This window comes from Agelaius tricolor, unplaced genomic scaffold (genome assembly GCF_023055355.1).
Source record: "Agelaius tricolor isolate 1412-34295 unplaced genomic scaffold, bAgeTri1.0.p SCAF_4, whole genome shotgun sequence".
Taxonomy (NCBI): Eukaryota; Metazoa; Chordata; class Aves; order Passeriformes; family Icteridae; genus Agelaius; species Agelaius tricolor.
In genome coordinates this window covers 31483759-31511585 of record NW_027269264.1, presented here as the reverse complement: position 1 = coordinate 31511585, position 27827 = coordinate 31483759, and the positions used below count along the sequence as shown (strand labels likewise).

The 27827-nt window shown below is 41.0% G+C and overlaps 1 protein-coding gene across 1 annotated transcript; it reads left to right on the top strand.

The window, feature by feature from the left end:
- The first annotated feature begins 10309 nt into the window (after positions 1–10309).
- KCNV2 (potassium voltage-gated channel modifier subfamily V member 2) lies at positions 10310–17450 on the top strand. The gene is made up of 2 exons (XM_071425124.1): positions 10310–12636; positions 16013–17450. The coding sequence occupies exons 1-2, from the start codon at positions 11197–11199 to the stop codon at positions 16286–16288; spliced, it is 1716 nt and encodes a 571-aa protein (XP_071281225.1). The 5' UTR covers positions 10310–11196; the 3' UTR covers positions 16289–17450.
- The last annotated feature ends 10377 nt before the right edge of the window (positions 17451–27827 follow it).

Below are 27827 nucleotides of genomic sequence, written 5' to 3'. Positions count from 1 at the left end.
ACTAGGTGTAGGCTTCCTTACTGTTTCCAACCAGAAAAGAAAGCAGACCAAGGTTTCTTCCTAGTCTTGTCCTCCACTGAAGAGGCCACTGGCGATGATGTGCTTGTGTTAGTGGTCGTAGGCTTGCTTACACTGCCCCCAGCAATAGCTAAAATCCTGAGTGCAACCTGTTGCCTTTACACCGTAGAGAAGTAAAGTATCACACAGTGGATAATTTATTTTTTCATCGCAGAAGGGAAAGTAAGGAAAAGAATGCCCTCTTTAAGCACCGTCTTTATCACTCCATGGAATCTGAGCAATTTGGTATGGTGTCTCCCTGTCTCCTTGCCTGCCTGACTTCCTGTTACATTTTTATACAGGAATACCTCTGTATGTGTTGTTTTACATCAAGTCTCCTTCTTTCCTTGCTTCCTCTGGTCCTTCTGATCTGCAATCACTGCTCCCTACCGTTCCACCCTCACACTTACCTCCCTCTACAATGGCATCCCACACTTTTCATAGCTAAATTATGTCTGGCAGATTATTGAACCCCTTGACCCCATGCAGACAAGTTTTGCTGTGAAGATACATGTAAAAAGTACAGTGATGAGACAGTGGAGAATTAAACTGGTAACTAAGTAAAACATTGGATGGCAGACTGTTAATGAAGTAAGACATAACCTAATGCAGCTAGTGAAGCAGAAAGGTGACAGAAAATTGTCCTTCAGAACCCACTTGTCCTAGCAGGGGATTTTAGCAAGTTACTGAGAAAGAAATCTGTATAGAACATATTAAGGAAGTCACTGAGTGACAGGATATGAAAATGACTATTGGACCATATGGTCTCTGAGCAGGAAAATATCACACAGGCATGTGTGCCTGACCCATCACAAATGACTGACTAATCATAAGGCAAGGATCATGCTGGAAGGGACCTCCTGGCCATTAACTCCATACCCTTGGTCCTATAAGTGGTACAAAAACCCATACAAAAAAATTTAACGTGGAGCATAATTACACTTGTACTGTGCTTTCCAGCTCCTCAGATAGATTTCAAACTGAGGTGCTGACAATTTAGGCAAATCCCTGTTAGCTACACTGCCAAGAACCTACATTGGATATTATTAATTAGTTATGTATGGATTGTTTCTCCCAAAACCCCTCATTTGTGAATGAACTGTATACTGCCCTGACTGCATTTATTCTTCCTCTTATTGCTGCCTCAGATCACTCAGTGCCAACTTAGGAAATGTTTTTCCTTCCTTCCTTCCTTCCCCCCTTCCTCCCTGCCTGCCTTCCTTCCTGCCTGCCTTCCTTCCTGCCTTCCTGTCTCCCTGCCTCCCTGCCAATAGCCTACTGCTAAGCCATCCTCACACAGGGTGAGTAAGATGCTCTCACGCTTTGGACATTAGCTTCAGCATGCCCAGTTTGAGCTGCAATGAACCCACATAACTTCAGCAACCATGTCTCACCACTTATGCCACTCACTTGCACTTGCATGAGGGAAAAGCTCACTTATGCCTGACTTTTTCTTCTGATTACCTGAGGTCACTCATGATCAAATTAAAGTTACTGTGAATCACCTTTCATTATATCTTTTACCTTCCTAAGGCTACTTAGAGAGATAAAATGCAAGTCTGCTGATACTTTTTTTTAAGCTATCTAGATCCTTCATTTGTGCAATGGTTATTCACAATAGCAATGACATCATGATTTTGCAGAGTATTTTCTAAATACTCTCTTCCAAGCAAATTTCAAGAGACCATCTTTTGTACAGAGGTCTGCAACTCCAGTTTGGCAGAAAACATCTTGCAATTAACCTGTCAGTACAGCAAAATTAACATTCATAATTACAAAATAGGGATTTATGCCCTTTTTTTAAAACAGCAGAACACAGTGTATTTTCTAAAAGAACAAATTTTCAGGACCATTTTTAAGCAGTATTTGACAAAGGTAGTGATTAGCTTAAACAGGAGCTTGTTATTCTGTCACATTTGAAAACCTTCTGCAGTTTTGCAGCTCTACCTATTTTTTTTTCTCTTGCCAGACTTTGAGGGTAGGGTAAGGAATTACTTGTTTTTTACCAGAAGTCAATATCAAAGGAATACTTTCACGGGCATATTCATTATATCTTCAGAGACAATATCAGCTAAAGATCTTTTCTTGATCTTGTTCACTCTCCAAACAATGGCAATTTCTGAAAACAACAACAAAAAAAAGTTTGGAGTATTACATTACATTGAGCAAGAGAAGTACAGAGTTGAGAATTGAAATCTTCTCTAGAAAAGTTTAGCCTGCAAATCAAGCCAGTGCAGTGCAGTGTATGGCCACAGCAAGAAAATAAAAGATAACCTGTTCAAATCACTAAAATATATTTTCATGAATGCCAAAAATGCTCACTGCATTAAAGTGGTTTGCAAATGGCACATGGTTAGGATAAGGATAGCAATCTTACTGACAGATTTGCATACATATGCATAAAATATGTGTGTATGCAAACATCCATACACAAAAACTGGCTAAAATCCAGGCTTGCAAAAGCTTTTTTTGCCCCTGAACTGATTTGTTCTTTTGTGTGCAGCTTTATAGATAGTGAGCTGTATTATAAATCTGTTAGTGTTTGGAAAATATCCCCCAGAACTTAAAATCACAATTAGTTCTGAATTAATCTCAGTAATGACTGAAATCTTTTCTTCCACTGCACAAAGTTATCTAATTTCCTCTGAAAAGTTCAAGGAGCAGCTAGTTTATTTTTATCTAATCTTTCTTGTGTGTAAGGAAATTCTAATTATTTTGCAGCATTGGTAAAAGAATTCTTTGTATTCTTTGAACTTCATCATGATAGAGCACACTACACACTCATAAAGAAGCTGAGAGATGAGCCCTCAAGCATGCTGTGGATAGAGAAGTCTTCAAGAGGAATATAAACACCTGACTTGGAGGAATGCTGGTGTCACTGATTCTGTAGGGAGAGATGCTGCTGTAGAACAGGCAGAGAGGTGGGACCAAGGCAGTACAGAGCAGATACAACAGGTGAGGACAAGGAAGCAAGAAATAAATGTCAGAAAAGCAGAGGCCATGCAGCTGTAGTCCTAAACTCAGAGGGAGAGGGAGAGGTGTGACGTGCATATACATGAAGCAAACAAAATTTCACAACAGCACAGCCTTAAAAAACTCACTATGGGTTATGGACTTAGAAGTCTAGAGTCAGAAAATTCACTTCAGGGAGTGTGGCCTCTTTTCCCCTCCTTAAAGGTAATGCTGGGGTGAAGCTAGATATGTCTCTGGGTGGAAGATCTGGCAGATGCCAAGTTCTTTCAGATTCCGGGTGTAGCACAGCATTAGACCTGCACATGAAGGTAATTCAGCTGCAAAGCAGCAAGTAAATGTTAAGGAGACAGGTAAGCTGTGCTAATTTACAATCATTGCTACTCCTGGTATAAGAAAGGCTCGGGAGGGCCAGTTATACCCAAGGAAACAAGAAGGAACAATGGAAGAATTTATTACAATACATATGTTTGTTAAAGGACAGAACCTGGAAAAGTCTATTCCTGGAGATGCGCCTTGCATTAAGTCCTTTCTAATTCTGTGTGATCCTTTTACAAGAAACATGCACGAATGAATTCGGTTTTTTCCCTGTTGCTAGCTGGTTTTTAGTAAAGCCTATGAAAAGAACAAGCAGTTTTCAGAACAGTGTGTGACACAATGCATAAATCAAAACAAAATTCTATCCAGAGGCCATGACACATGTATCTATCATATCGTTCTGTAACCAAGTCCAACACAACTCACCATTATGCCTCCAAGAGGAATCCAAGGTTAATGTATCTCTTTATTTTGCACCTCTTTTTTTTTTTTTCTTTTTTTCTTTTTTCTGGGCAAGGTGGCATGGGGCAGAGGGGAGTTGGTTGGTTGGTTGGTTGGTTGGTGGGCTGACTGGCTGGAGTTTTTTGTTTGGTGTTGTTTGAGTTCTTGATTTTTGGATCACCATAAACTATGTCACTTTGAGATTTGTGTTCCTGGTGGCTGGTTCTTGCTAGGGGTGGAATGTGAACAGGGTAAAAAAAGAGGAAATGGTGAGTGGAACAGTACCAGAATGACAGTTTACAAGCTCAGTAGGCTCTTTGTAATTCATAGGACAGATTGATGTCTAGCCCACGAGTGATCCAGAAATCTGAAAAGAGAATGCATGTCATGCTGCTTACTGTGCCAGGAAGGGCTGTTTGGTGCTATTCCACACCTACATCTGTGTCTTCCATTTAGTGACTTTATTGCTGTTGATTTTTTTATTGCTTTTTTCTTTATATAGCAGCATGATTGTTTTACAGGGGCCTCTCACATTAAAAAAAAAAGCACTGTATTACTACATGCTGCCTGTCAAAAGTGCCTCTATCATACATAAGGAAACAGCAAAACAAATAAAAAACCCCAAAATATAAATTCCTGGAGGAGAGAGGAAGTGGACACACTGCATAAACACATCAGTACTTCCTCCCGTTCAGTGATATGAAAAAGATCTCAAAGCAAAACTGGCAACTCTGTCAGCAAGAGGACTGTCTATTCCCATAAATCTGTAATGCTCAAAAAACATAAAGCCGTTGATTGCACAAGTCATTCTCCCATAGCTTTAGCAATGTGTTACTGCCATGACTCAGTCTCTGCTTCCAGCATCTTTCCTGTTTCTTTACACATAGTTCATACTCATTCCCACTCATTCAGTAAATTTTTTTCTTGCTGCTTTTGTTGTGTGTTTTTTCTGTTTGTTTGTGTCCACTGCAGGGTTGGCAGCAGTTGCCTGTGTCTGAAGAGCTGCTAATATTTATGAATGAGACACCACATACAGTAAGCAAGGCCCAGTGGAAAGCCCAGCAATATGAAATACAGAACATACTGGTTTATTCTTCTCCTGCTTGTTTCCAGGTTATATCATTTTGTTCTTCAGCATCCCATCTATTAAAAAGGACTAAGAACTCACTAAGATAGGGAATATGGTACTGTTGCTTTTGTGTGTGTCACATTTTCATGTGTGTTTGCTGCTGTATTGTATTGACTTGCTGTAGCACCTAAGCACTGTAGGTTTACCTGTTTAAAAAAATTGCAATTTACAAAACTAAGCAGAAGTTTACTAGGAAAGGAAAGTGATAATGTAGAGTGGCTGAGGTGGAAATAGATACTGACAAGGACACGTTGATACACAGCAGCAGTAGGAGCACACGGCATTTATCCCGGGTGCCTGTGCTCAGGTATGCTGCTGCAGTCAGCTGGTACACCCCTGGGACACACATCACTGCTGCTGCCCTGGATGGCACAGCCTAAATGCTCAGGTGACAAGACCACAACCCCAGCCTGCCCCGCTGCCTCTTGGTGTCTGTAGCTGGCATTCTCTGTGCTTTTCCCTCCCAGATGAAGGCAACACTGATGAGTGAAGGAAAGGCACGTGAGCTATTCTCTGGAAGCAGGAAGAGGTTGACTAGATGACGCTGATCATCCCACCCCTTAATTAGCCTCTCTTGCCACTTACTCATCCTTTCCTAGCATTGTCTGGCTGGCTGCAGCTGCAGGGTTGGCAAGTGGGGGAAAAAGAAAACCAAACAAGAAGAAATAGAGAAAGCAGTGAGCAGGCAAGCACTTGTTCAGCAACAGCATGGCATTCTGATGGCTGAGAAAGTCTGCCAGGGTGGTAGGGTGCAAAGACACCTGAAATTACAGAGCAAAACAGATCCTCTTGCTTACCTCCTTGCATTTGAATCTAAATAACTGAACTGAGTGGAGACAAAGCATAGAGTGAATGTTAGTTCAGCTCTGCATAGACCTGGTGTTTTGGAAAAGATCTAGCTCAGGATTAAAAAAAAAATTCCATTTTCTTTTTTTTTTTTCTTGACAGTCCATCTTTACAAAGTACTGGTATGTGGACAGGCACAGAGAAAATAATCTTAATTCTCTTACTTGCTGAGTCACCCTTTACAGTTCTAGCAGACACTGCAGTCAGTCAGTCTACCTTCAGTCCTATTACACAGCTTCTTGAGGGCCCTAAAAGGATAAACAGGACATTATTAATTATTACATTGCTAATAATCACCATTAGCAGTATTTTCCACATGGTCAACATAGCTTCAGAAGTCACTGGATCTTAAGGAAAGAGGCTGGCTGGACCCTTTGAAACATGCAAAATGACAAAATTCTGGGGTCATTGTTCAAGTAGGTCAGAACAAATGATCTTATAGGCCTGTCCTGACCTTAAAAAACTACTAATCTACGAAAAATTCCTCATGAGGTAGGAACTAATCGACTGAGCCTTATAGGATCATAAAAATTCTTTAAAGCAATTTAAATTTAAAATTTCTCTTATTTTTAAACCAAGAAAAATCACACACACTCAATTCTGAAGCTGATTTGCTCAGTGAAAGAGCATTATAACTACAGTTGAATTACTACAACAGTGCCCTATCCTGGAAAAGTCAGCACTCCTAAAAATGAAGGTTTGCAAAAACCCATCTGATCACTCCATTTTAATTACAGTTTTCTGTTGTTAAAATCCTGTTTTCAGGAAGCTGGTAGCCAGAGCACTGTCAGGTTGATAGCATTGGATAGCATTCTCCAATGTTACTGACTGCTAAGTTTTCACATTTCTTCTTCTATCCACAGAATCAGAGAATCATACAATATCTCAAGTTGGGAAGAACTCATAAGAATCACTGAATCCAAATCCCCACTCCTTGCAGGACTACCTGAAATTGAACCATATGACTAAGAGTGTTCTCCAGACAGTCCTTGAATTCTGACAATCTTGGTGCTGTGACCTCTTCCCTGGGGAGCATGATTCAATCACTGACCACCATCTCCATGAAGAACCTTTTCCTTATGTCCAGTCTGAGCTTCTCCTGATGCAGCTTCATTCCATTTCCCCCTATCCTGTACTGACCACCAGAGAGAGGAGATTAACACCTCTCACTTCACTGCCCACCTTGAGGAAGTTGTAGGTTGTCCTGAGGACACCTCAGCCTTTTCTTCTCCAAGCCGAGGAAACCAAGTGGCCTCAGTTGTGCCATTGAGAATTTCCCCCATCTTGGTCACACTCTTCTGGACACTCTAATAGTTCCATGGTCTTTTATTGTGGCACCCAGAGCTGCCCCAGCACTGGAGGTGAGGCTGCCCCAGTGCAGAGCAGAGCAGGACAATCTCCTCCCTTGCCCAGCTGGCCATGCTGGGCCTGATGCCCCCAGGACACGGGTGGCCCTCCTGGCTGCCAGGGCACTGCTGACCATGTTCAGCTTGCCACCAACCCAAACCCTCAGATCCCCTCAAGCCTCTCACTGTCAAATCTACATGTATATCCAGGATTACCCTATCCCAAGTGAAGAATCCTGCAACTGATCTTGTCTAGTTCCTAATGGTTGGTAGTTGCCCAAATTTCTAATCTACCCACATCTCTCTGCAGAGCCTCTCTGTCCTCAAGGGAGTCCACAACTTTTCCTAGTGTAGTAAAATCACCACACCTATTTAATGTGCATTTGATCCCTGCAAGCAGATCCTTTTAGAAAAACATTATAGAGCACTGGTGCTAAAATGGAGCCCTGAGGAACCTCTGGTCCCTGGCTGCCAGCCTGATGTAACATTTACCAGTACCCTTTGAGCCTGACCCACCAGCCAGTTACTCACACAATGTATTATGGACTCAACTAGCTGTGTGCCAGGCAGTTTATCCAGCAGGGTACTGTGGCAGACAGAACAAAAATCTCTGTAATATAAAACCAGTCCACATCTACTGGCTTCCCTTGGTCACCTAGGGTTACTTTGACATAAAAGAAAATTAAATTGGTCAAACAGGACTTTTCCCTTGTGAACCCATGCTCACTGTAATGACTGCATTTTCTCTCAAACAATATTTTTCAGTAACTCCCAGAAAAATCTTCCCTATGATTTTACCATGCGCTGCAGTGAAAATGCCAGGCCTATAACTTCCAGAGTATTCTTTTTATGCTTTTTGAAAATGGGGACAAATTTCCAGATTCCAGCTGACTGGGACATCTCCAGACTCACAAGACAAATTCAATATAATGGAGAGAGGTCCTGCCAAGTGCATCAGCCAGTTCTTCCATGGAAAGAATCCTTTCCAGCCCCATACACCTGTATGCATCCAACTGAAACAGCAAGTCTCAAACAATTTCAGGATTTCCTGGGAATTTATCATTCCCCAATTGACAGTCTTCCAACAATGGGCTCTGAGGACCCCAGCCCATCATTGGTCTTGAAGACAGATGGTGAAGGTGGATCATTCTCTACTGTGTCTGCAATTTTTTTTGGACCTCATCAAGCAAGGGACCAATGTTATCTCTGATCCTTTTTTTGCTGCTAACATATAAAAATCAAAAAAGCCCCTTTTGCTTTCCTTTGCAGCTTGTCCTGCACAGCTTGAATTCTATCCGAGTTTTGGTCACACAAATTTTCTCTCCACAGAGACGAGCAGCATCTCTGTCATCCCCCCCATGTCACCTTGTTTCCAAGGTTCATATGCTTTCCTTCTCCATCTAAGTTCACTGCTCAGCCTAGCCAACCTTCTGCCCCATTGGCTTGGCTTCCAACATGTTGTGTTTGACTGTTAAAAGAGAGTTCTTGAAAAGAGACAAGCATATCACTCAGATAACCTTAAAAGAAAAAAGAGTGCCAAGAGACTTTACTAACTACTTCTTTAAACAGCCCATACTCTCATCTTCCCCGTACAAGAAGATGAGCAATTGCTACTAATGGCATTTATGAAGAAAAGCAGCACACTAAATAAGGTAGATAAGGGGGAAAAGTGGGTTCTTTCTAGTCACCTCATTTTCTTATGTGTCTAGACTGAGAATCTAGCACCTCAGAACCAACTCCCACCTGAAAATAAAGAACATATATGAAATAATTTTATTTTAGCTATTTTGCCAGCTAGAGACATGTTTGAGCAGAGTGCAGCAGGTGCCCCAGAACTCTGTTCCCAAGAATATTTAGGTCAAAGAGATTAGTCTGAGCAGACCGAAGCTAGTGATCTTCCTTGCTTTTCTTAGTAATGATGTCCAAGATCTGAGTCCATGTGCATGAGGAGCTGGTACCTGACAGTCATGAAGTTCACCCTGTAGAAGCTCCTGCTGCTGCAGTATGACATAAGAAATTATCTCTTGAATAGTGAGCAATAAATGTTACTGGGTACTTCTCAGAAATGAGGCCAGGGAGGCTGACAAAAAGCAAAATTAAATGTTACAGCAGAGACTGGCATGACGAATATGGTTATAGTCTACCGTGGATCTTGATTAAGAAAAATTCCAGGATTTTTGGCACTAAAATGATGCCATCATGAACTGCCTTTTTCTTATGTCTGAATCACTTTGCTTAGGAGAAGGAAATAATGCCTTGAAACTTGGCATTATTTGCATTAAAGTTGCTATACAAAGGACTCACCATGGCATGGTTTAATGCTCAAAGCAAACTGCAAAGCAGGCTGGTATCTCTAAAGAGGTACTGACAATCCCTATTAATAGGGGGCTTGCCTCTCTTGCATCAAGAAAGAGAACAGGCAGGGGAGACAAATTCACTCTCATGCAGAGTTAAATATGAATTACAAATAATTCAGGCCTTAAACAGTGTGACTCAAAGAAACCTTGAAGAGTTTCATGTGATCCACTCAGTAGAACACAGACTGAGAACAAAAGTATTGCAAAATGCTCAGCTATGGCATCTTCCATTTTGTCAAGAACTAGTAAATATAAATAGAAAAGCTATAACTGGAGGTAAGGAAACAGGAAAAAAGAAGGAGACATTCTCATAGCAGCAGCAGTTGCTTCACATAGGACACTACCAAAATAACAGTATTGGGGTCTGCAGGAGCAAGAACCTGAGACCAGTGCAGAAGAATGGGAGCTTGAGGACTACAAAGGGAAAGCACTGCTGCAGTGCTCTGGGATACACTGTCCCGCAGCCTATGTGAAAGGGAGCTGCAAGGGGAAGGCAGAATACAGAATTGCACATGGGAGGTCTTCCCAACCTGCTAGGGTGCAAGGGTGTTGCCAAAATTAGTAGTTTTCCAGTGCCTTGTCCCTTCCTGCACCAGCCTGGATACAGGTGGAATAATGAGCTTCTGCTTAGGAGTTATAAGTGAGGTGCTAAGAGCACGCACAAGGAACCAGCACTTTGTTGTGTGCATCACCTGCTTTTCAGGAGCTCCAGCTTAGCTGAAGTGCTCCCAGTGACAAGGGGAAGTAACCTGGTTTTTGGGATGCTCATTGTTACAGGAATTGCTGATGCCAGCTCCAACAGAGCTGAAGATGAAACCTCCATCCAAACACAGGGAAAGCATCTCTCCTGTCCTGCTAGTTACTCACTGCAGCTTTATACGACACTAACACCATCTGCAAGAGAAACCAGAGTGGCTTTATGCTGTTTCTCAGCAGCTTATGAAGAGTTTGAAGCTGGAAACTCCTTCACACCTCTGCCCTTTGCTTCCACTGAACCCAGCAGAACATTAGACCTGCACTCCCAGAGTACATTCAAACCTTCAGGCACAGACTGAAATATTCCTTGGCTCTTAACCAAATGGAGGTATTCTAACTGTGAATAAAATAAAATTACTTTTATTTGCTCACTTTTTGAAAACATTTTAAGAGATACACCAGTGACTTCCTGCCCTTTATCTGCATATCAATTATTCATTATTTTCATTAAAGAAAGCCAAGCTATGCTATGCCCATGAGGATGAAAGAAATCTGTACTGCTCTCTTTCTCTCTGCCCCTCATACATTTTTATTTCAGATTACTTTTAATCCATATATATTTGAAATAGGAAAATGTGTGGGTTTTATTAGCAATAAAACTTTAGGGGATTTCCCCCCTACTGATTTTTCATAGATTTATGGATCCATAATCATTCACGTCACAGCCTAAGGGAAACGAGGCTCGAACAGGATAATAGCCCTTAAATCCCCTCCTCTAAGCACTCAGATCTTTGCTGTCAGCAAGATTAAAACGGTCAACAGCAGTCTTCATGTGTCTATATCCCACACAGAGCTTTCACAACAACTGGAGTGGTGGCTGGCAGGGAGAAATATGCATAGCCGCTGCTGTGCATAATACTTCTGAGATAAAGAGGGGAGAAAACCAGGTTGCCAGCTTTTGCAGAGTTGAAAAGGACTGGTGTTAACTGCTTGATCAGGTGAATGCAAAGAGGGGAAAAGAGTAAGGAATAATATTATGTTGCAGTTTAACAGTCAGCAAGAGTTTCTTTTCCTAAAACATAAAGGCAGAGAGATGGAAGCACCAAACATCCTTCCACGGCCCAGCAAGGGGAAGGAAAAGGAAGTCGTTCATGTAGACAAGCAGAGTGGTACCTCTGCCACCACTGCCTTGAACACCCAGCCCCTACTGCAACTAGGACCTGAGGGGAATTACAACTATTATGTGGATGATGAAGATGAGGAAGATGAAGAGAAAGAAGAAGAAAATTGGCAACATGAAGATGCATTTAAGGGCAAAAGCAAGGCCTCATCGTTTATTCCTTGTTCCCCTGCTCTTTCCTCGAGATCCCAGGCCACATCATCTACTCCATCCGTGCTGAACATCAATGTTGGCGGCCAAAGTTACCGCCTCACCTACCAGGCAGTGGCCATCTACCCCAAGACCCGCCTGGGCCGCCTGGCTACCTCCACTGACCGCCGCTGCCAGCTGGGCCTGTGCGATGACTACGCTGCCCAGGTTGATGAGTACTTCTTTGACCGGGACCCAGCTGTCTTCCAGCTGGTGTACAATTTCTATGCCTCGGGGGTGCTGCGGGTGAGGGACGAGCTGTGCCCCCGCAGCTTCCTGGAGGAGCTGAGCTACTGGGGCGTGCGTCTCAAATACACACCCCGCTGCTGCCGCATCTGCTTCGAGGAGCGCCGGGACGAGCTGAGCGAGCAGCTGAAGGTGCAGCGGGAGCTGCGCTCCCAGGCAGAGGCTGAGGAGAATGAGCAGCTCTTCCACCACATGCGCTACTATGGGCCACAGCGCTGGCGCCTCTGGAACCTCATGGAGAAGCCCTTCTCCTCTGTCACCGCCAAAGTGATGGCAGTGGCCTCCAGCTTCTTCGTGCTCATCTCTGTGGTGGCCCTGGCACTCAACACAGTAGAGGAGATGCAGCAGGTAGACTGGAAGAGTGGGGATAGCCGGCCTGTCTTGGAGCATGTGGAGACCTTGTGCATTGCATTCTTCACATTGGAGTACCTGCTGCGCTTGGTCTCTACCCCAGACCTGCGCCGCTTTGCCAGCAGTGCCCTCAATGCAGTAGACCTCATTGCCATCCTGCCCCTCTATCTGCAGCTGCTGCTTGAATGCTTTACTGACGATGACCAGCCCCGGGGTCGGGGCTCCCAACACGAGCATGATATCGAGAAGGTGGGACGGGTGAGCAAGGTAGGACAAGTGCTTCGCATCATGCGCCTCATGCGCATCTTCCGCATCCTCAAGCTGGCCCGCCACTCCACAGGGCTGCGTGCCTTTGGCTTTACCTTGCGCCAGTGCTACCAGCAGGTGGGCTGCCTTTTGCTCTTCATTGCTATGGGCATCTTTGCCTTCTCTGCCATGGTCTACACAGTGGAGCACGATGTCTCCAGTACCAACTTCACCAGCATTCCCCATGCTTGGTGGTGGGCTGCCGTAAGTAAACACATCTTACCTTGCTGGGTAGACAGAGACCCTCCCTTCCTTCCCCTCCTCTTCCCCTCTCCTCCCAGCTGGAGTTGCTGACAGTCTTGAAAACAACAGGCTCAGATCAGTGAACATCTGCTCTGAATTCTGAGCTTACAGGACATATGCATGCCTGCGTGCGCAAACACACACACACACACATGCACTCATTCACCTCTCTGTAAGCTTAAATCAAGACTTAATCAGGCAGGCAGTCTTAAAATTCCCATATCTCCAAATGCAGACAGTATTTTCACTTTTAAAGAAGAAGTGGTCAAAGACAGGAAAAAAAAAGTGCTTCCCAATTTAGTGCCATTGTCAGTGTTGCCAAAACAATAGGGAAAAAAATGCATGCATTTGGCTATCTAGTTACAGGATTTTTGTTCTTATTCTATGTGTAGGTCTTCTGCAACCCATAAAACTGCAAGATGATGAGACACAGTTTATTAACTACAGTCAGATCACCCACACTTTAAAAGTGAAAGCTGTCCCAGAACTCTGGCTGTAAAAAATCCACTAGGACCAACAGTTGTTTTACACAAGAGATTGTGTTCTGCTGTGCTGCAGAAGATGTCTGTATTTATGGCACCCTAGCTGAAACTAGTGGGTAGCTAGACATTGTCAATGCTGAGGGAAGGCACAGGACCCACATCTTGGCCATCCATAACCTTAAGGCTTGTCCTAGACCATTGTCACATACATTTTGTTTTGCAGCAGCTGATGCCAGCCTGCACAGTCTATTTTTGTGTGGGGCCCCAGGAGCACTTCTGACTCCTGGGCATGGCTATGGGTCTGGCTCCGTCCCAGTCACTTCCCTGGAGAAAGAAGCTCATGCAAATAGACTGGATAGGAGTTAGAACATCTCATGCTGGTTGATCAGCACTGATACTGGATGCCCCAAGATGCATATGAGGCCCACCAGACAGTAATCCCAACCCTTTCAAGGTCACTTCCCCTGGTCAGCCATCCTGGAGCCCAAGGTCTGCGCTTCTGGTTCAGCCATGGACGATGAGATGTGGTGGTTTACCACACATTTGCAGTGATTCAGCACATGGCAGAAAAAAAGCCTTACAGACAAGCATAGATGCACACATTTATATGTGCACATGTGTATGTGTAACTGTGCTGAATATCCTTTATTCACTGATTTTTCCATCCTTCCATGGGCCATGTAAGGATGGAAAAATCAGTGAATAAAGGAAAGAAGGTCTTGTAATCTGACCTTCATAGATCATCTGTAAGTGATATACAAAGGCTAGGAAAACACTTGTGCTTCATACATTGCTAAAATACTCTGTCTTCTGAACATGCAGGTTATATGCAAAATCTTTAGGGCTCATTTTTGCAAAGTGGTGATACCGTAATAATTTAGATATTCCTGATAAACTTATATGGCTAGGTGAAAAAGGCCTATTTAGCTAAGCAAGTGCCTTCAAAACAGGAGCTGTATCATGCACATTGCAATTCCAAAGCATAAAACACTTTTTATAGCCTATTTGTTCTTTAGGACTGTAAATTAATATATCTAGATCATTCGAATTTTATAAAAATCCAACAGCGTTCACCAACTCACACATGCAGGAGAAGAAACATCCCTCCGAAACTGTTACAGGCAATGTATAAGACTATGCCAATGGTACAGAACCTTATCACAGGATAACGTTTTTGTAATGGCTGGTAGAGATAAACATCTTGCCTTCATCTCAGTGTTTATTTTTGGAGATATTTATCCTGTATTATCATTCAAATCCAGTGACTTAATTTCCATTAAACCAAATCACTAATCCCTTTTATTCCACAGGAAGCACCAGGTGCATCCTAAAAATGTGCTTACCCGGTGCTGTCTCATGAACTCTAATGTTTTCTTCATTTAAAATATCATTCTAGTTACCATTTTAGAAGATGAAATACTCTACACAGTGACCTTCTGAAGACTTATTTTAGTGTTAAAGCCACAAGGGTGTTACAGTCAAAGTCCTACTGTCTGTGGCTTATTTTTGTCAGAATTTTAGGTTACTGTTTAGCAGATACATACAGTGTGTTGAGACACTGTGAAAAAAAATTAAATAAAATTCACTGGCTGGAAAAGATCCCTTGCACAGACTAGAAAGTGACAGGTGACAGCAACATGCAAGTTTTACCTGCCAGGAAAAAAGTAAGTTATATTTACTCAGTGTAAAAAATATAAAACATCAAAATGTGTGCAGTGAAACTAAATAAATTAGGAGTTATCTTATGTTGACTGTATGAGAGTAGATTTTTCAAATGCAGCAGCATCTCCATAATCAAACATCCATTAATTTTAATCTGAATTTTACAATGGAAATATTTCAGTACTTGGTGTAGCACTGGACCCATAAAACAGTTCCCTCATATATCCATAGGCTAGAAAGAGAAAATTATATTAGCTGAGAAGAAAAATGTAAAGGTATGTAGACAGTCAGCTGGCAAAGTGTTCAGAATCATATAAAATAAATACACTAAACACCATCACTCTCAAAAAAATACCCCAAAATAAATTCAACAATCAAAGCTGAAACATTTTTAACAACCCCTAAATCCTTCTTCAAAAGGAAATTCAGCAAAAATTACACACCTGTGTACTTATTTAACACTATAACTATACATATTGCAACCATACACTGCAAGCAAAACCTTCCAGGCTACAGTTCCTTATAGGTATGTAATCATTAAAGGGGGTTTTATCTAGTAACTCCGAAGTCCTGGATAATTTCTTCCTATAAGGCAAATAGGAAAATTCATTTCATAATTAATTGAAGGGTTTTATGTGTTTTTCACTAGTTCCTAAAATACATATGAAAAAAAAAGGTAAAACTCAAAATACAAACCAGAGAATAAGTCCCAAATACCGGGTTTTATCAGCACAGTGGATTTAGAAACAGGACATCTGTTCCAAGTGACATGATGAGGGAGCACGGTTGCAGCTATCAGTGGATTTGCATGGCTGGGGAGCCACATCTATCCTCTCCCTACAGCCAAACAAACTCACCTTCTGGACAGCCTGGTATGGAATTTGTCTGGGAATTCCCTCTGCAGGGTAAAAATCTAAAAATCCTCCTGAATAGTGTCAAACCATTGTCTTTCTTTACTCCATGAGAGACTTGTTGTTTTTTAAATTAGGAATATTTTGCATAAGAAAACTGGTAGACACATACACACACACAGGCACACACACACACACTTACACAAAAAAAAAAAAAAGCAGCACAGAATATTTTAGACTTACAATGCAAATTTAAAAAGAGTTGACCTTGTCCCTGGTCAGTGAACATATCTGTCTATGTACTTTGCTCAGCTAATAAGCTGTGTGTTGGTTTGCCTGTAGGTCAGCATCTCTACAGTGGGATATGGAGATATGTGTCCAGAAACGCACCTTGGACGCCTGTTTGCTTTCCTCTGCATTGCTTTTGGAATAATCCTGAATGGCATGCCCATCTCCATCCTCTACAATAAGTTCTCAGACTATTACAGCAAGCTGAAGGCCTACGAGTACACAGCTCTCAAGAAAGAAAGAGGGAAGGTCGACTTCACACGGAGAGCCATGAGGAAAATATCTGAGTGCTGTGGAGAAGGTGCACCCCACCCTTTGTCACAGCAATGATAGTTTGTGCTTCTTTGGGTATTGGGAGGAGAAGAAGCTGGAGGAGAAAGAGGAAAAACAAATCAGCCAAAAGATAAATGAAAAGGGCCAAAAGTAACAAAAGTAGATGGTGAAATCTGTTTTGAAGGGGGTTGTTTACAAAATTAAAAAGGCTCAGATTAAAACAACAGAATTTTTAAACTCTGAGAGCCTGTGAGCAGCACTTGAATGCTCATCAACTCTCTGAAATGAATTCCTTCCAATTAAACACTCTGAATAAGTCTCACATTAGGGTCTAACCCCCTGCTACTGATTAGATTGACAATAAAGACCCACTATAATTGTACAAAGAGAAAACAAATTGTTGTCATTAAGGGTCGGCCACCTTACTTCTGTCATGGCAGTGTCAAAAATTAAACTAATAGAATACCCAATATACTGACTGCATCACTTAAATTGGTTTTACATCAGCTTTCAATTAGAGGAAAATGGCCTAGAGCACTTACCTAAATATTAGCAGCAGCTATAATCCCTAAAATGTCAGCCTTTGTTTCCATTGACAAATAGCTATGCTTCATTGTTCTAATTTTATTTTTCAAAAGCAGTCCTGCAAATGAGCCCTCCTATTTTCATGCCTAGTCAAGCAATGCACTGGTTTTAGCATTTCCCACTACCCCACCTCTATAATCATTTTTCAGTATGACAAGAACTAGTGAAGAATTCTGGAGTCTGAGTTGATAAATCTTAATGATCAAATCTGAAAATATTTCCAAATCCAATCCTTTTTAGGTATAACATTAAGTGATAATTTAGTTTGCAATATTTAATGTATCTACTTATTGGATTGTTAGAATAATAGACCTGTCAAGGAACATAAGTATTAAAGCAGTAATTTTAAAGTAATCAAAGGAAATACATGGGTAGCAACTCTCAAAGACTATTCATACAAAGGATTTTATCAGCACTTCACTGTAACCAATTTTAAACATGATTTAAAATCAAGATAATTTGTCTGGCACATACAGCTGTTAAGGACACAATCCTGACACCTTAGCTCACCCCCAGGAGTACCTTATATCCTAAGATTACTGTGTCTTTTTGCACAGCTGGATGGGATTTCTCATGTGTGTAAACTCATCCCAAAATTTAAATAACAAATAAAATCAACAATAATTAGATGGAATTGCAGTTTATGTATTACTTCTGAGACTATCAGGAATAATTTTTTACATAAGAGCAGTCATACCAATTTAAAAACAGTAATCTGAATAACAGATCTGAAAGAAAAAACGTGTAATGAAAAGGATCAACAGTAACAGTGCACTGATATGACCCATGGCTGTTAGTCAGCAGCACTCCTGCAAAGCATCTTGATGACAGAGATGCATTTCAAAACTCTTGAACTCTCACGTTGTGTCTGTGCTGCCTTGATGAATGCAAATGGCTGCCTTAAGATCTCAGGGCCGCATGGGACACAATGGTGTGAAGCTCACTCTGGGACAGCTGAGGGTGAAAATGTTCATTAATTTTGACACGTCCATGCGAGTTGTGTCAAGCATGGGGACATTTCTCCTTTCAGTGGTGGGAAGGTAATTAGTAACCAACTTGCTCTTCTCATTCTCTACCTCCAGACGAATGTATCATAACCCCATCTGTCATTTTGTTCTTTAGGAACGACAGTCAGAACACTGTGTGCTGATCAGCTCTGTTAAAAGCTAAACCATGTCTTTAAGGCATAGCTGAGCCCTGGGACTTCAATGTGATAGATGTTTGCTGTTCTGGACTGCACACAATGCAGCAGGCACAATCCTGGCACTCACTGAGAAGAATAGCTGCTTTGCTTTGGCTCTAGGGAATTTGCATAGCCCTTCTGCACAGTCAACAACAGTACAAGAAGCTTCCAGGAACCACAGGAAACCTCTTATTGCAGTTCAGTGAAGTAGCAAGTTACAAGCATGCAAAAACACAAATATGCTTTATTTTCAACATGCAAATTGATTTAGACCCATTAAAAGTATTTTAAACCTGGTGATTACTGAATTTTCCAAAATATAGGATACTGAAAAATCAGTTTCTTTGCTGAAGGAATTCATACTTGCATGACCATGCAGATAGGATGCAGATGCTCAGCCTTGCATGGCAGGCTCAGTAGCTTCTTGCCACCTGCAGAAATCTGGAGCCTGAGGACTAACTCTGCTGAGACTGGACTTTGTCACAGCCTCAGACTTGACAAAGATCACTAGTCTCGTTTTCCATCCCATTTGCCTCACGTGGAGGACCTATTCAACTAGATATTTTTGAAGACATGTAATGAAATAGATTTTCCACACCAAACTCAAGCAGAAGAAAAAAGAGTCTTGTCTCTTAATCAAGAGTCAGAATTGAATGTCCTTGGCAAAAGCTTTATCTTTTCAATAAGATTTCAATGCACAAATCAGTACTGCTCTAACTGCTCAAATGCAGCTTGAAGAGGGTCTCTTGCACCCCTCCAGTTGAATCTGTTCCACTTTGCACCAGGTAAATAAGGGCCCACAAGGTGACAGTAAAAGAAGACCATAGAGCTTGATGCTTCCAGCACTTAGCTGGGTGGAAAGGAGTGTATCACAGGCCCTGCTGCAAGAAAGAGCTATGAAAGTACCCTGACCAAGCAGCAAAGCCTTCCCAAACACCCAGCCTCCTCTGGCCCAAGCAATCTTTAGTTTGGAAGGAACCCAGAGTCTCCACACATGAAGGTAAAACAGACACATGAAGGTAAAACTTAAGAGTGCCTCACAGCCTAATGGCTATGGGCCAAAACCACAGCCAGACACAGAGGAGAGTGATTTCCGTCCCTTCAGAAGCACAAGACATTGTGACCAGTACCACCAGGTGCCATTTGGGTGCCCTGAGCACTAAGGCCAACACACTTTGGGCAGCCCAGCTCACCTAGCAGCTGCTCCACTCTCTTTTTTCTCAATGCACTTTGCCCCCTCATCTGTCATCTAGCCCCATCATCTCACAGATGGCAGATTTGGTACTACCCCAACTACTCTGTGCACTGACTCAGCACACAAATGTGACTCTTTGGGGGATTGGGGATGGATTCTCACTTGGCTCATGACCAGGCTCAGTGCCGAGAGCTCTCACTAGCACTAGAGTTGGCACAAGGTACGTATTAGAAGTGTGCAGCCCAGAGGACACCCCTCTGGCAGTGAAACACTAAGCATAAGACTACAGAAAGTTGCTGCAATTTGTTTTGCAGTAACTGTCACCTCTGGTCTGCTGCAGTGAGGAGGTGAATTGGAGCTTAGTGGAGTAAAGCACTTTCCAGAAAATTAGAAGTTTGTGCTTTTTTCCTAAAGATTTGTCATTTTTTTCTCTGGATTATTTTATGCAGTTTTCTGCCTTTGGCTTAACTATTCTTATTTTAGGGGTGACAAGCATTAGTCTGTGCATTTCATTAGGAAAGATTATGCCTAAATTTGAGGTACCATTATAGGAGCCAGACAGTGCCAGATTGCTCAGGGCTCTGTCAGTGCCACCACTTGTTACACCTCCCGTGTAGATGGGAACTAGCAAGATCCTTCCACAAATCTCTCCTGTTCCTACCATACAAAGGGGACCTCCAGCCAGCAGACTTTCAAGAACCTGCAGAAGATTGTGCAAACCTGTATTAGCTGGTTTTGAAAGAGGATTAAGCATTTTTGCCTTTTTTTTTCTTTTTGACACAATGTTTCCCACAGAAGACTCAGTTAATTTATTGTTCCACATTTATTGTTCTACTTTCAGTGGCATCACTATCCCTAAATTACTCAAACATATGATGACATCCAAAAACAACACAGGAAAGTCATTATTGTCTTGGTTACTTGCATTCCATAGGGCTTTGGCAATCAAAAGGTTTTGAAATAACACATCAAGGGAAAACATGCTTAAACACAACAAGATGGGCAATACTACTAAAGATAAAGTAGACAGTCTTTTTTTATGAGATGCTAATTTGGCATAACTAAGGTTTGGAGAAACAGGGTGGAGAATTCTCAGACTACTGAGAAATTAGAAATCTCTCTAAATATGGCTATGTTAGAGTCTTCTATTTTAACTAATTGCAGATATTAATGAGACCCTGAGGGAGAAGGAAAATACATTTTATCATTACATTTCACTACAGACTTGGCAAACATGGTGTCTCTGTAAGACAAAGAAACAGTCAGTTTATCTGGATGGCCTGGCTTCATTTTAGGAGAACCAAGAATTGTTTCTTCTACTTAATTTAGTCCTGGAAATTACTGGGGGAAAAGGGGGATGAAAAAAACCCATTTTTTGTAAAATATGGGTGAGGATAGTAGAAATGTAGAATATGTTCCTACATGAGATAGTGGAAAGAATTCCTCTTAGAATATGCTCCTGCACAAATCCTGTCTTTGAAGAACATCACTTTTTCAGTGCATTTCAGGAGCTGTTTGCTTTTCTCACTCAGAAAGATAGCACTTAAAGGGGTAGCTACAGTACACCATGGATTAATAGACATCTGGTAGTATTCCCAGGTTTCAAAGGCAAATAGCAATATTCAGTCTTTAAATATTGTAAGTAAACTAAGTGAATTTTTTAAAATATCAATTAGGAATACTTCAAGGTTTTTGATTAAATATAATTACTATCAATAAGACTAACAAATAAAAGTCATCACCTTACTTAAAAAACCCTTTAACTGTTAAGAACATTCTGGTTTTATGTCATGCAAAAATTTGCTTATCTGCTATTACAAAACTTTTATGAACTTATTTGGTAGTATAAAAATTACATGCCTTTTGACTGTAATCCAGTCCTTTATCTAGGACTAAAATAGGGAAAGGTCAGAGGTAGAAGGTTTTTATGTACTTAGTTAATTTAATGGATATATGCTGAAAAAAAATTAAAGCTTTCTACAAGTCCTGAGATAGAGATTATCAATAAATAAAACTTTTCACAGTTCTAGTTCTACTCTAAAAAATTACTCTGTACTGTCATTCAAATTCCTGAAGTGGATTTGCTCGATTTATAAGCAAAATAATTTGACATCATTAATAACAAGATAAGCAAGTGCCATACTTTAAAGCCAGTCTTTTGCCACCACTCAGTAACTGTTCTTCAGGCCACCACGTTCACTTTTTCCTTCACCAGTTTTGGCAGGGTCTGGTGAGGGGGGCGGGGGAGGGGAGGGGCCGGGAGCAACGATGACAACACAACAAAGAAGCAAAAAAGCCCCAAAACCAGTACGTTCAGGAAAATTCAGGAAATCACAGGCAGGCAGGGTGTGACAGCACCTTCCGCTGTGCTGCGGGCCCTCTTCAGGGCAGGACAGAGTAGCTGGGTGGGTCTCCCTGTGGGAAGAACGGCTCCTGGCATGGAACATTGTTCACTGCTGCCGCTCAGAGGTTACAGGCTGCCAGATTCCCCCTTTCCTTAACAATATCTGGTGCCTGCTACCTGCCATGTTGGCCAGCTGTGCTGCATCTTCCTCAGGCAGTCTGCCAAAGCCTGAGGTCTTGTCACCAAGGGTGGAGTGTTTACAGTAATGTAAAAGTTCAACCATTTTTAATTCATTTATTCATTTGAAGATAAGTAATTCAGACGTATACCACACATCTTTAATTGATACTGCCTATTTTTTTTCACTGTCCACTATAAAAAGATGCAGAATTTAAAAGAGGCTCTAAATCTTTTTAGCCATTTAGATAAACAGTGGAAAAAAAACCATAAAAATTGAAAATGCCGACAGAGAAAAATGGGTAGTATCAATTTGTAAAACAGCCTCTGAAAGAATTTCAACTGTAAGAACAGTTGCCTTGAACACTGGTGCTATCACCATGCTGTGAAGATGACTTCATGGAAGTGTTGTGGCAGCTGATGTTCTTCATCTCACCACAGCCTGGGAGCAGAGACTTTAACAACCACAACATAACTGAACTAATTCTAATAATAGTAACTTATTATTCTTCTCCTCAAAAATGTTTTCTCAGAGATGCTTATAATTTAGTCTATCATTAAAATAACAAACCCTGGTTTGTTTTTTTTCTTTTTGTTGTTTTTTTGTTGGTGGTGGTGATGGTTGGCTGTTTTGGATCAATTTTCTTTTTTCTCCCACAAGTGTCTTATTTGTATCTGTTTTGCAAAGGGATAAAAACTTTTTGATGACTTCTTACTTCAGTGCTTATAGACCTGCTTGTCTATGTCTGTATACCCAGAGGTCCTGTAGGCTCTCTCCTCTATGCATTTTATTTTTAGTTTTACATTCTAATAAAAATGTAATCCATGTAGACACACTCTAGTTAGAGAACAGACTGACAAGATAGCTGAATGGCAGGCAGAACCAGTTGTGGGGAGAACAGTGGAAATCAGTAGGATTTTTGCATTGTGTAAAGCATAAGTGTACTTGTAAGACACATTCTGATTGAAAGATGTACGAATCCAGCAATTAAAACCATCTTCCATGACAGCAGATGACAAAATGGTTCAATCCACTTCAGCTAGTATGGCCCTTGACAAAACTTTAATATGACTACTGCAAGAGGAAAACCACAAAGGTATATGATGTTTAGTCGGGCATATGCAAGGAATTACTGCTGATAACTGAGTTTAACTCACAAATTTTCCAATTTTCCAGCCATCAGTGACTTTCCCTTTCCTCAATCCCTCCACGCAGAACAGTGTGTAACATCCTACTGGCTGCTTTAATGCCAATGTAAAATGGGTTAGACCTTCTGTACACATTTACAGGAAAATAATCATGTTAAGTAAAACTTGAACTGCTGACATTAAGAGTTTCAGGGATGGGAAAAAGGTGAAGGACCCACTGTGATAGATCAGAGTTTTTTAAACAGCAATTATTTCCAGGAATACCTATTCCTCTTTTATTAGATGGTTAACACAAGGTATTTACTATTTACACATCTTTAAAAAGGTTTGACATCTTAAAAGTACAGGTCTTAAAACAAGACCCACAAAACCATACAATGGTATTTAAACAACAAAAACTTACTAAAAGAGAAAAAAAGAGTGCAATTTACATAATGGTGAATGTAAGGAAGCAACTCAATGCAAGAGTTTTAAACCCCATGCAGAAAACAAGGAAACCGATGGAAAAATAATATGGTTAAGTAAGGGTAAATGAACTTTGGTGTTTTCACACAGCAGCTGAGCAATGTGATACACACTGAGGCAAAATGGATGGTTTTAGCAATGATCTTAAACCTCATAATGCCAAATGTTAAATGGGCAGTACAGATTTCTTCCAAGAAACCAAAAGGAAATATTGATTAAAGCAAGAACTCTAGCAATGAATCTGTCTTAAATATGTAAGAAATTAAAAAGGTACCACTTTTAGTATCAGATTATTACAATTTAATTTTTTAGACATAACACAGGAATAAAGAAAGCACACAGTATAACTCCATAAGTACCAAGTAGTGTGCATATGTAGGCATGGCCTTGTGTCCATTGAGACAGTCTACAGCCCAACTAGACAGGAGATGGACCGGACTAAGAGACCAAGTTTCAGTTATGGGTCACAATGTCTCCAAACATTCCTCCTGTATTTCCAGCTAAGTCAATCACTCTGCATTTTCTGCTGATCCCACCTTTTCCCTCAGTTCTGCACTCAGAAACAAACTCAAAGTCATTGTGTACCTTTTTTTTTTGCTTTTGAAGAAACATAGGTTGGTGGAGTCAGTGGGAAAGTGAAACACTGTGTGCTCTTGGTAGATCCTGTTGTCAGCAGCAAAGGCTGATTCTTCTGTACCTTAAACCAAGAGCTACTGAGGTGCAACTGCACCCATCTGCATGCATTCCAAGGTAATGGAAAGTACACTCTTAACTGTAATTTATATCAATACCAAGGAAATGGGTCTTCTGTCTTCTGAGAACAGAAAATAAAACAATCATTACCACCTCTTCTGTCCTAGTGCTCACAATGGTGGTTCACACTCCAACTTCTGCTTAGTAAGGTGAGAAGTGTTAGCTGGTCACAAGGGACAGGCATTTCACCTCAGGAAAATGGCTTTAAAACAAATGCCTCATAATTGCTGGCACAGCCTTTCTTCTGAGCAAGTAGCAGGCAAAAAAAAATTACTCACAGCCTGTGCACTTCCATTGTTTTCTTGGCAATAAAAAATTCCTACAAGCTATATTAAGTTGCTGGCAATAATTTGAGCACTTTGGATAACCTAAAGTAGGCAAAAAAGTACATATGAAACAAAACAAAAAGCATACATTTTTAAAAAGCCACGAATCAAGAAAAAAACACTATTATTTAAGAAACTTTCAAAATTTTACTTCTCTGCCTCCACACAGCCACAAAGACCCATGGCAGACTGGGACAGATATGGCACTGCATCCAACCAGTCTCCTCACTGGGAAAAACCATGCCACTCCTTGATGTAGCTTAAGCCAGTGAAACAATCTTTCATATTCCACATATCCTGCTTTTTCTCTCCTTCCATTTAGGCCATTCTAGAATTTGTTTTCAATTGACATTAAAGACACCTTCACAGAAAAATTGTTGCTGTATCTCTGGTAGGAAAACAGTGACAACTATAGCATAACCTTAACCGATGCCTACTTAATGAAGAGAAGCATTTCTCAGCTTGTGGTAAGGAAAACTAACTGCTAGTCACTGCAAATTACTGCACATAACTTAAAATAAATGATGTATGCAGACTCAAAAATGCAAATAAACTGCCTGGTACATATCCAGCTAAAGCAACCGTAATTAAAGTACACAATCAAAGCATCACATCAGATTCATGTAAGCACACATTCTTATACAGCTTTCTGCTGTTCCGTTTATTAGCATCTTCTCTAGCTATGACTTATTTTCATTGCTCCCTGTAATCCTCTTGGTTGGAAGTATGTCTGTACCAGATTCTAAGCATTAGTTCCCCTTAATAACCCAAAAAATTGAGAAGGGTTGTACCAGACTTTTTTTCCTCTCCCTGTTTTATTGTACCATTAATTATTCAATCACAAATCTGTTGCATATTTCATTCAGGTTGGGTTTTTGGCAGTAACTGTGACTTCTTTAGAAACAGTTCACTACAGTTTAAATTCATTATCTGCTGCTAATTAAGCTGATCTGTTTTATTGTCACAAAAGAAAATCCTGTTACAGAAACTAATGAGCTCCAATCTTCAGTAACTGAGAGGACATGTTTACAAGCAGGAACACTTAATGGCTTTGCCAATCAGAGGCTGGAATTAAGTACATTTTCTAGATGTGTATGATTAAGTCTAAATAGTTTAAAGCAGTGAAATGCACTGTTTCATCCTTATAAATAATCTCTTGCTTCTCACTGAGGACAGTATTTGTTAGTTCACAAAAAAATTATAAGATACTCAAATAGGCAAATTCATAAAAACAAATAAATTCATAAACCCAACTGTAATTTGCAGTTTACTTCGGCTACTTTGGGCAGTACATAATGTTATAGTTATGAAAATGGTTTCTAACATTGTTTGTTTATTTGCATCTGTCGATTTACTAATACTTTGCTGACTGGGCTCCCCTCTAATTCCAACTAAGTTTTTGAGTAGGTGTAAATACTTAAAGGTTAATCCAAATTAGACCTGCTTGGCAATGGCATTAAGTGTTCCTGCTTGTAAACACATCCTCTCAGTTACTGAAGATTGCAGCTCACTAGTGTGACACAATTTTCTTTTGTGACAATAAACCAGATTGTTTTAATTAGCAACAGGCAGTAAATTTATATGGTAGTGAACTGTTATTAGGAAGTCTAAGTTACTGCCAAAAAAGCCAACCTGAACAAAATATGCAACAGATTTATGAAGAATAATTACAGAAGTACAGAATCACAGAACGAGTCAGTTTGGAAGCGACCACAGTGGGTCACTTGGTCCAACCTTCCAGCTCAAGCAAGGTCACCCTACAGCACATAGCACAGGATTGTGTCCAGTTCTGGAATATCCCCAGTGAAAGGAAACTCCACAACCTCTCTGAGCAACCTGTTCCACTGGACAAAAAACCTCTTCCTCACGTTCTGGTGGAACTTCTATGCATCAGTTTCTGCCCTTTGCCTCCTGTCCCACTGCTCAGCATCAAGAGCCTGAATCCATCCTCCTGGCACCCTCCCTTTGGACACTTACAGGCATTGATAAGGTCCTCACTCTAGTCATTTCAAGGCTGAGCAGGCCCAGTTTCCCCAGCCTTTCCCCATTGGAGAGATGCTCCAATTCCTTGATCAACTCTGTAGCTCCAGTTAGTAGTGATAGAGCAAAGCAGGGAAGGCAAAAAAATCCCCCTCTCAATTTTCAGGTTACTGAGGGCAAAAATGTAATGTTTAGAACCTGGCACAAACATGGGAGCAATGAAATTAAGTCATAGCTAGAGAAGGTGCTGATAAACTGGATAGCAAACAGCCATGTAAGAATGTGTGCTTACATGAATCTGATGATTTGATTGTGTGCTTTAACATCAGGGCCATACAGGTGCTCCCTAGAGAACGAGTCTTCTACCTCATGCTATCCATTCAAGTCTGAGTCTAACACTGGGTAATCTGGTTGTGATGTGTGCTGAGCACTGCACTTCCCAATGGAGTGCAGGACTAGTGGTGACCATGATGACCTCTGTCAGTAAATGCAGTAGTTTAGGTGACTGATTTCAAGTATGTAAAACATGGGAACTTAAACCAGTTTTCTTAACCATGGCAACCAACCACATGAAGTATTGTATACCTCATGTTGGGGTAAGTTGTTATCTTAGGAGAAGCAATGCCTAAGTATCTCCTATTACTAATGGAGCCACATCTTGTCAAGCTAAGCAACAGTAAAGAGTGACTCCTACAGCTGGAGATTTAATCAGTCTGGTTCTCTGCTTGGATCAGTCTATCAGCACAGCCTTGAGCACCAGCAGGGTGGGTGTTCTTTGCCTTATGAAGGACATTTTGGATTTTTTCCTAAATGGACAAAATAAAACATTGGCTTCATTTTTCTAAATCAAAATAAGGTACAGGAAAAACCAACAGGATACCAATTTGGTATCGTGTGGAAGTGAATTCACCCCTCCCTCCTTACACCAAAAAAAGCAAAAAACCCTCAAAATCCTTTGGGTTTATTAGGGCTTAAGAGAGTCTAGTTAGAAGACTTGAGTGAAACCAAACTGTGGTCCATTGGAACAGTCAGCTGTTCCTTCAGGACCTTCTCTGAAAAAAGTCAGACACTATTTTCATTCTATTCTTGTTAGTTCCTAGGGAGGATAGCCTCCATCACAGGGTAGGAGTGGGACTTAAGTAGTCTTCCTGGTTGGTCTGGTTTGTTTTGTTTTTAAGGAAACCAGGAGGGAAGGGGAATAAAACAAATACAGTTGCCCAAACACAGTATGTCCAGAACAGATGCCTGTGTTTCTATGGTAACCGTGACACCATATGTGCAAATTTTAACAACACTTAAAACATTTTTGTGAAAGTTATCAGGAAAGACTGAATGCCCTGATTACATGTTCAGAAGTTTCCATTAGCTCTTAAATCTTGAGATTTTCATCTCTGAGGACAATGTTCTATTGTGCACAACAGAATGAATACAAAGACAAG

Excerpts from the sequence above, each read along its gene's own strand:
- KCNV2 (XM_071425124.1), top strand. The coding sequence starts at position 11,197 with ATGTTGCAGTTTAACAGTCAGCAAGAGTTTCTTTTCCTAAAACATAAA. Across the intron at positions 12,637-16,012 it reads ATGCTTGGTGGTGGGCTGCC|GTCAGCATCTCTACAGTGGG; the intron begins GTAAGTAAACAC and ends GTTTGCCTGTAG.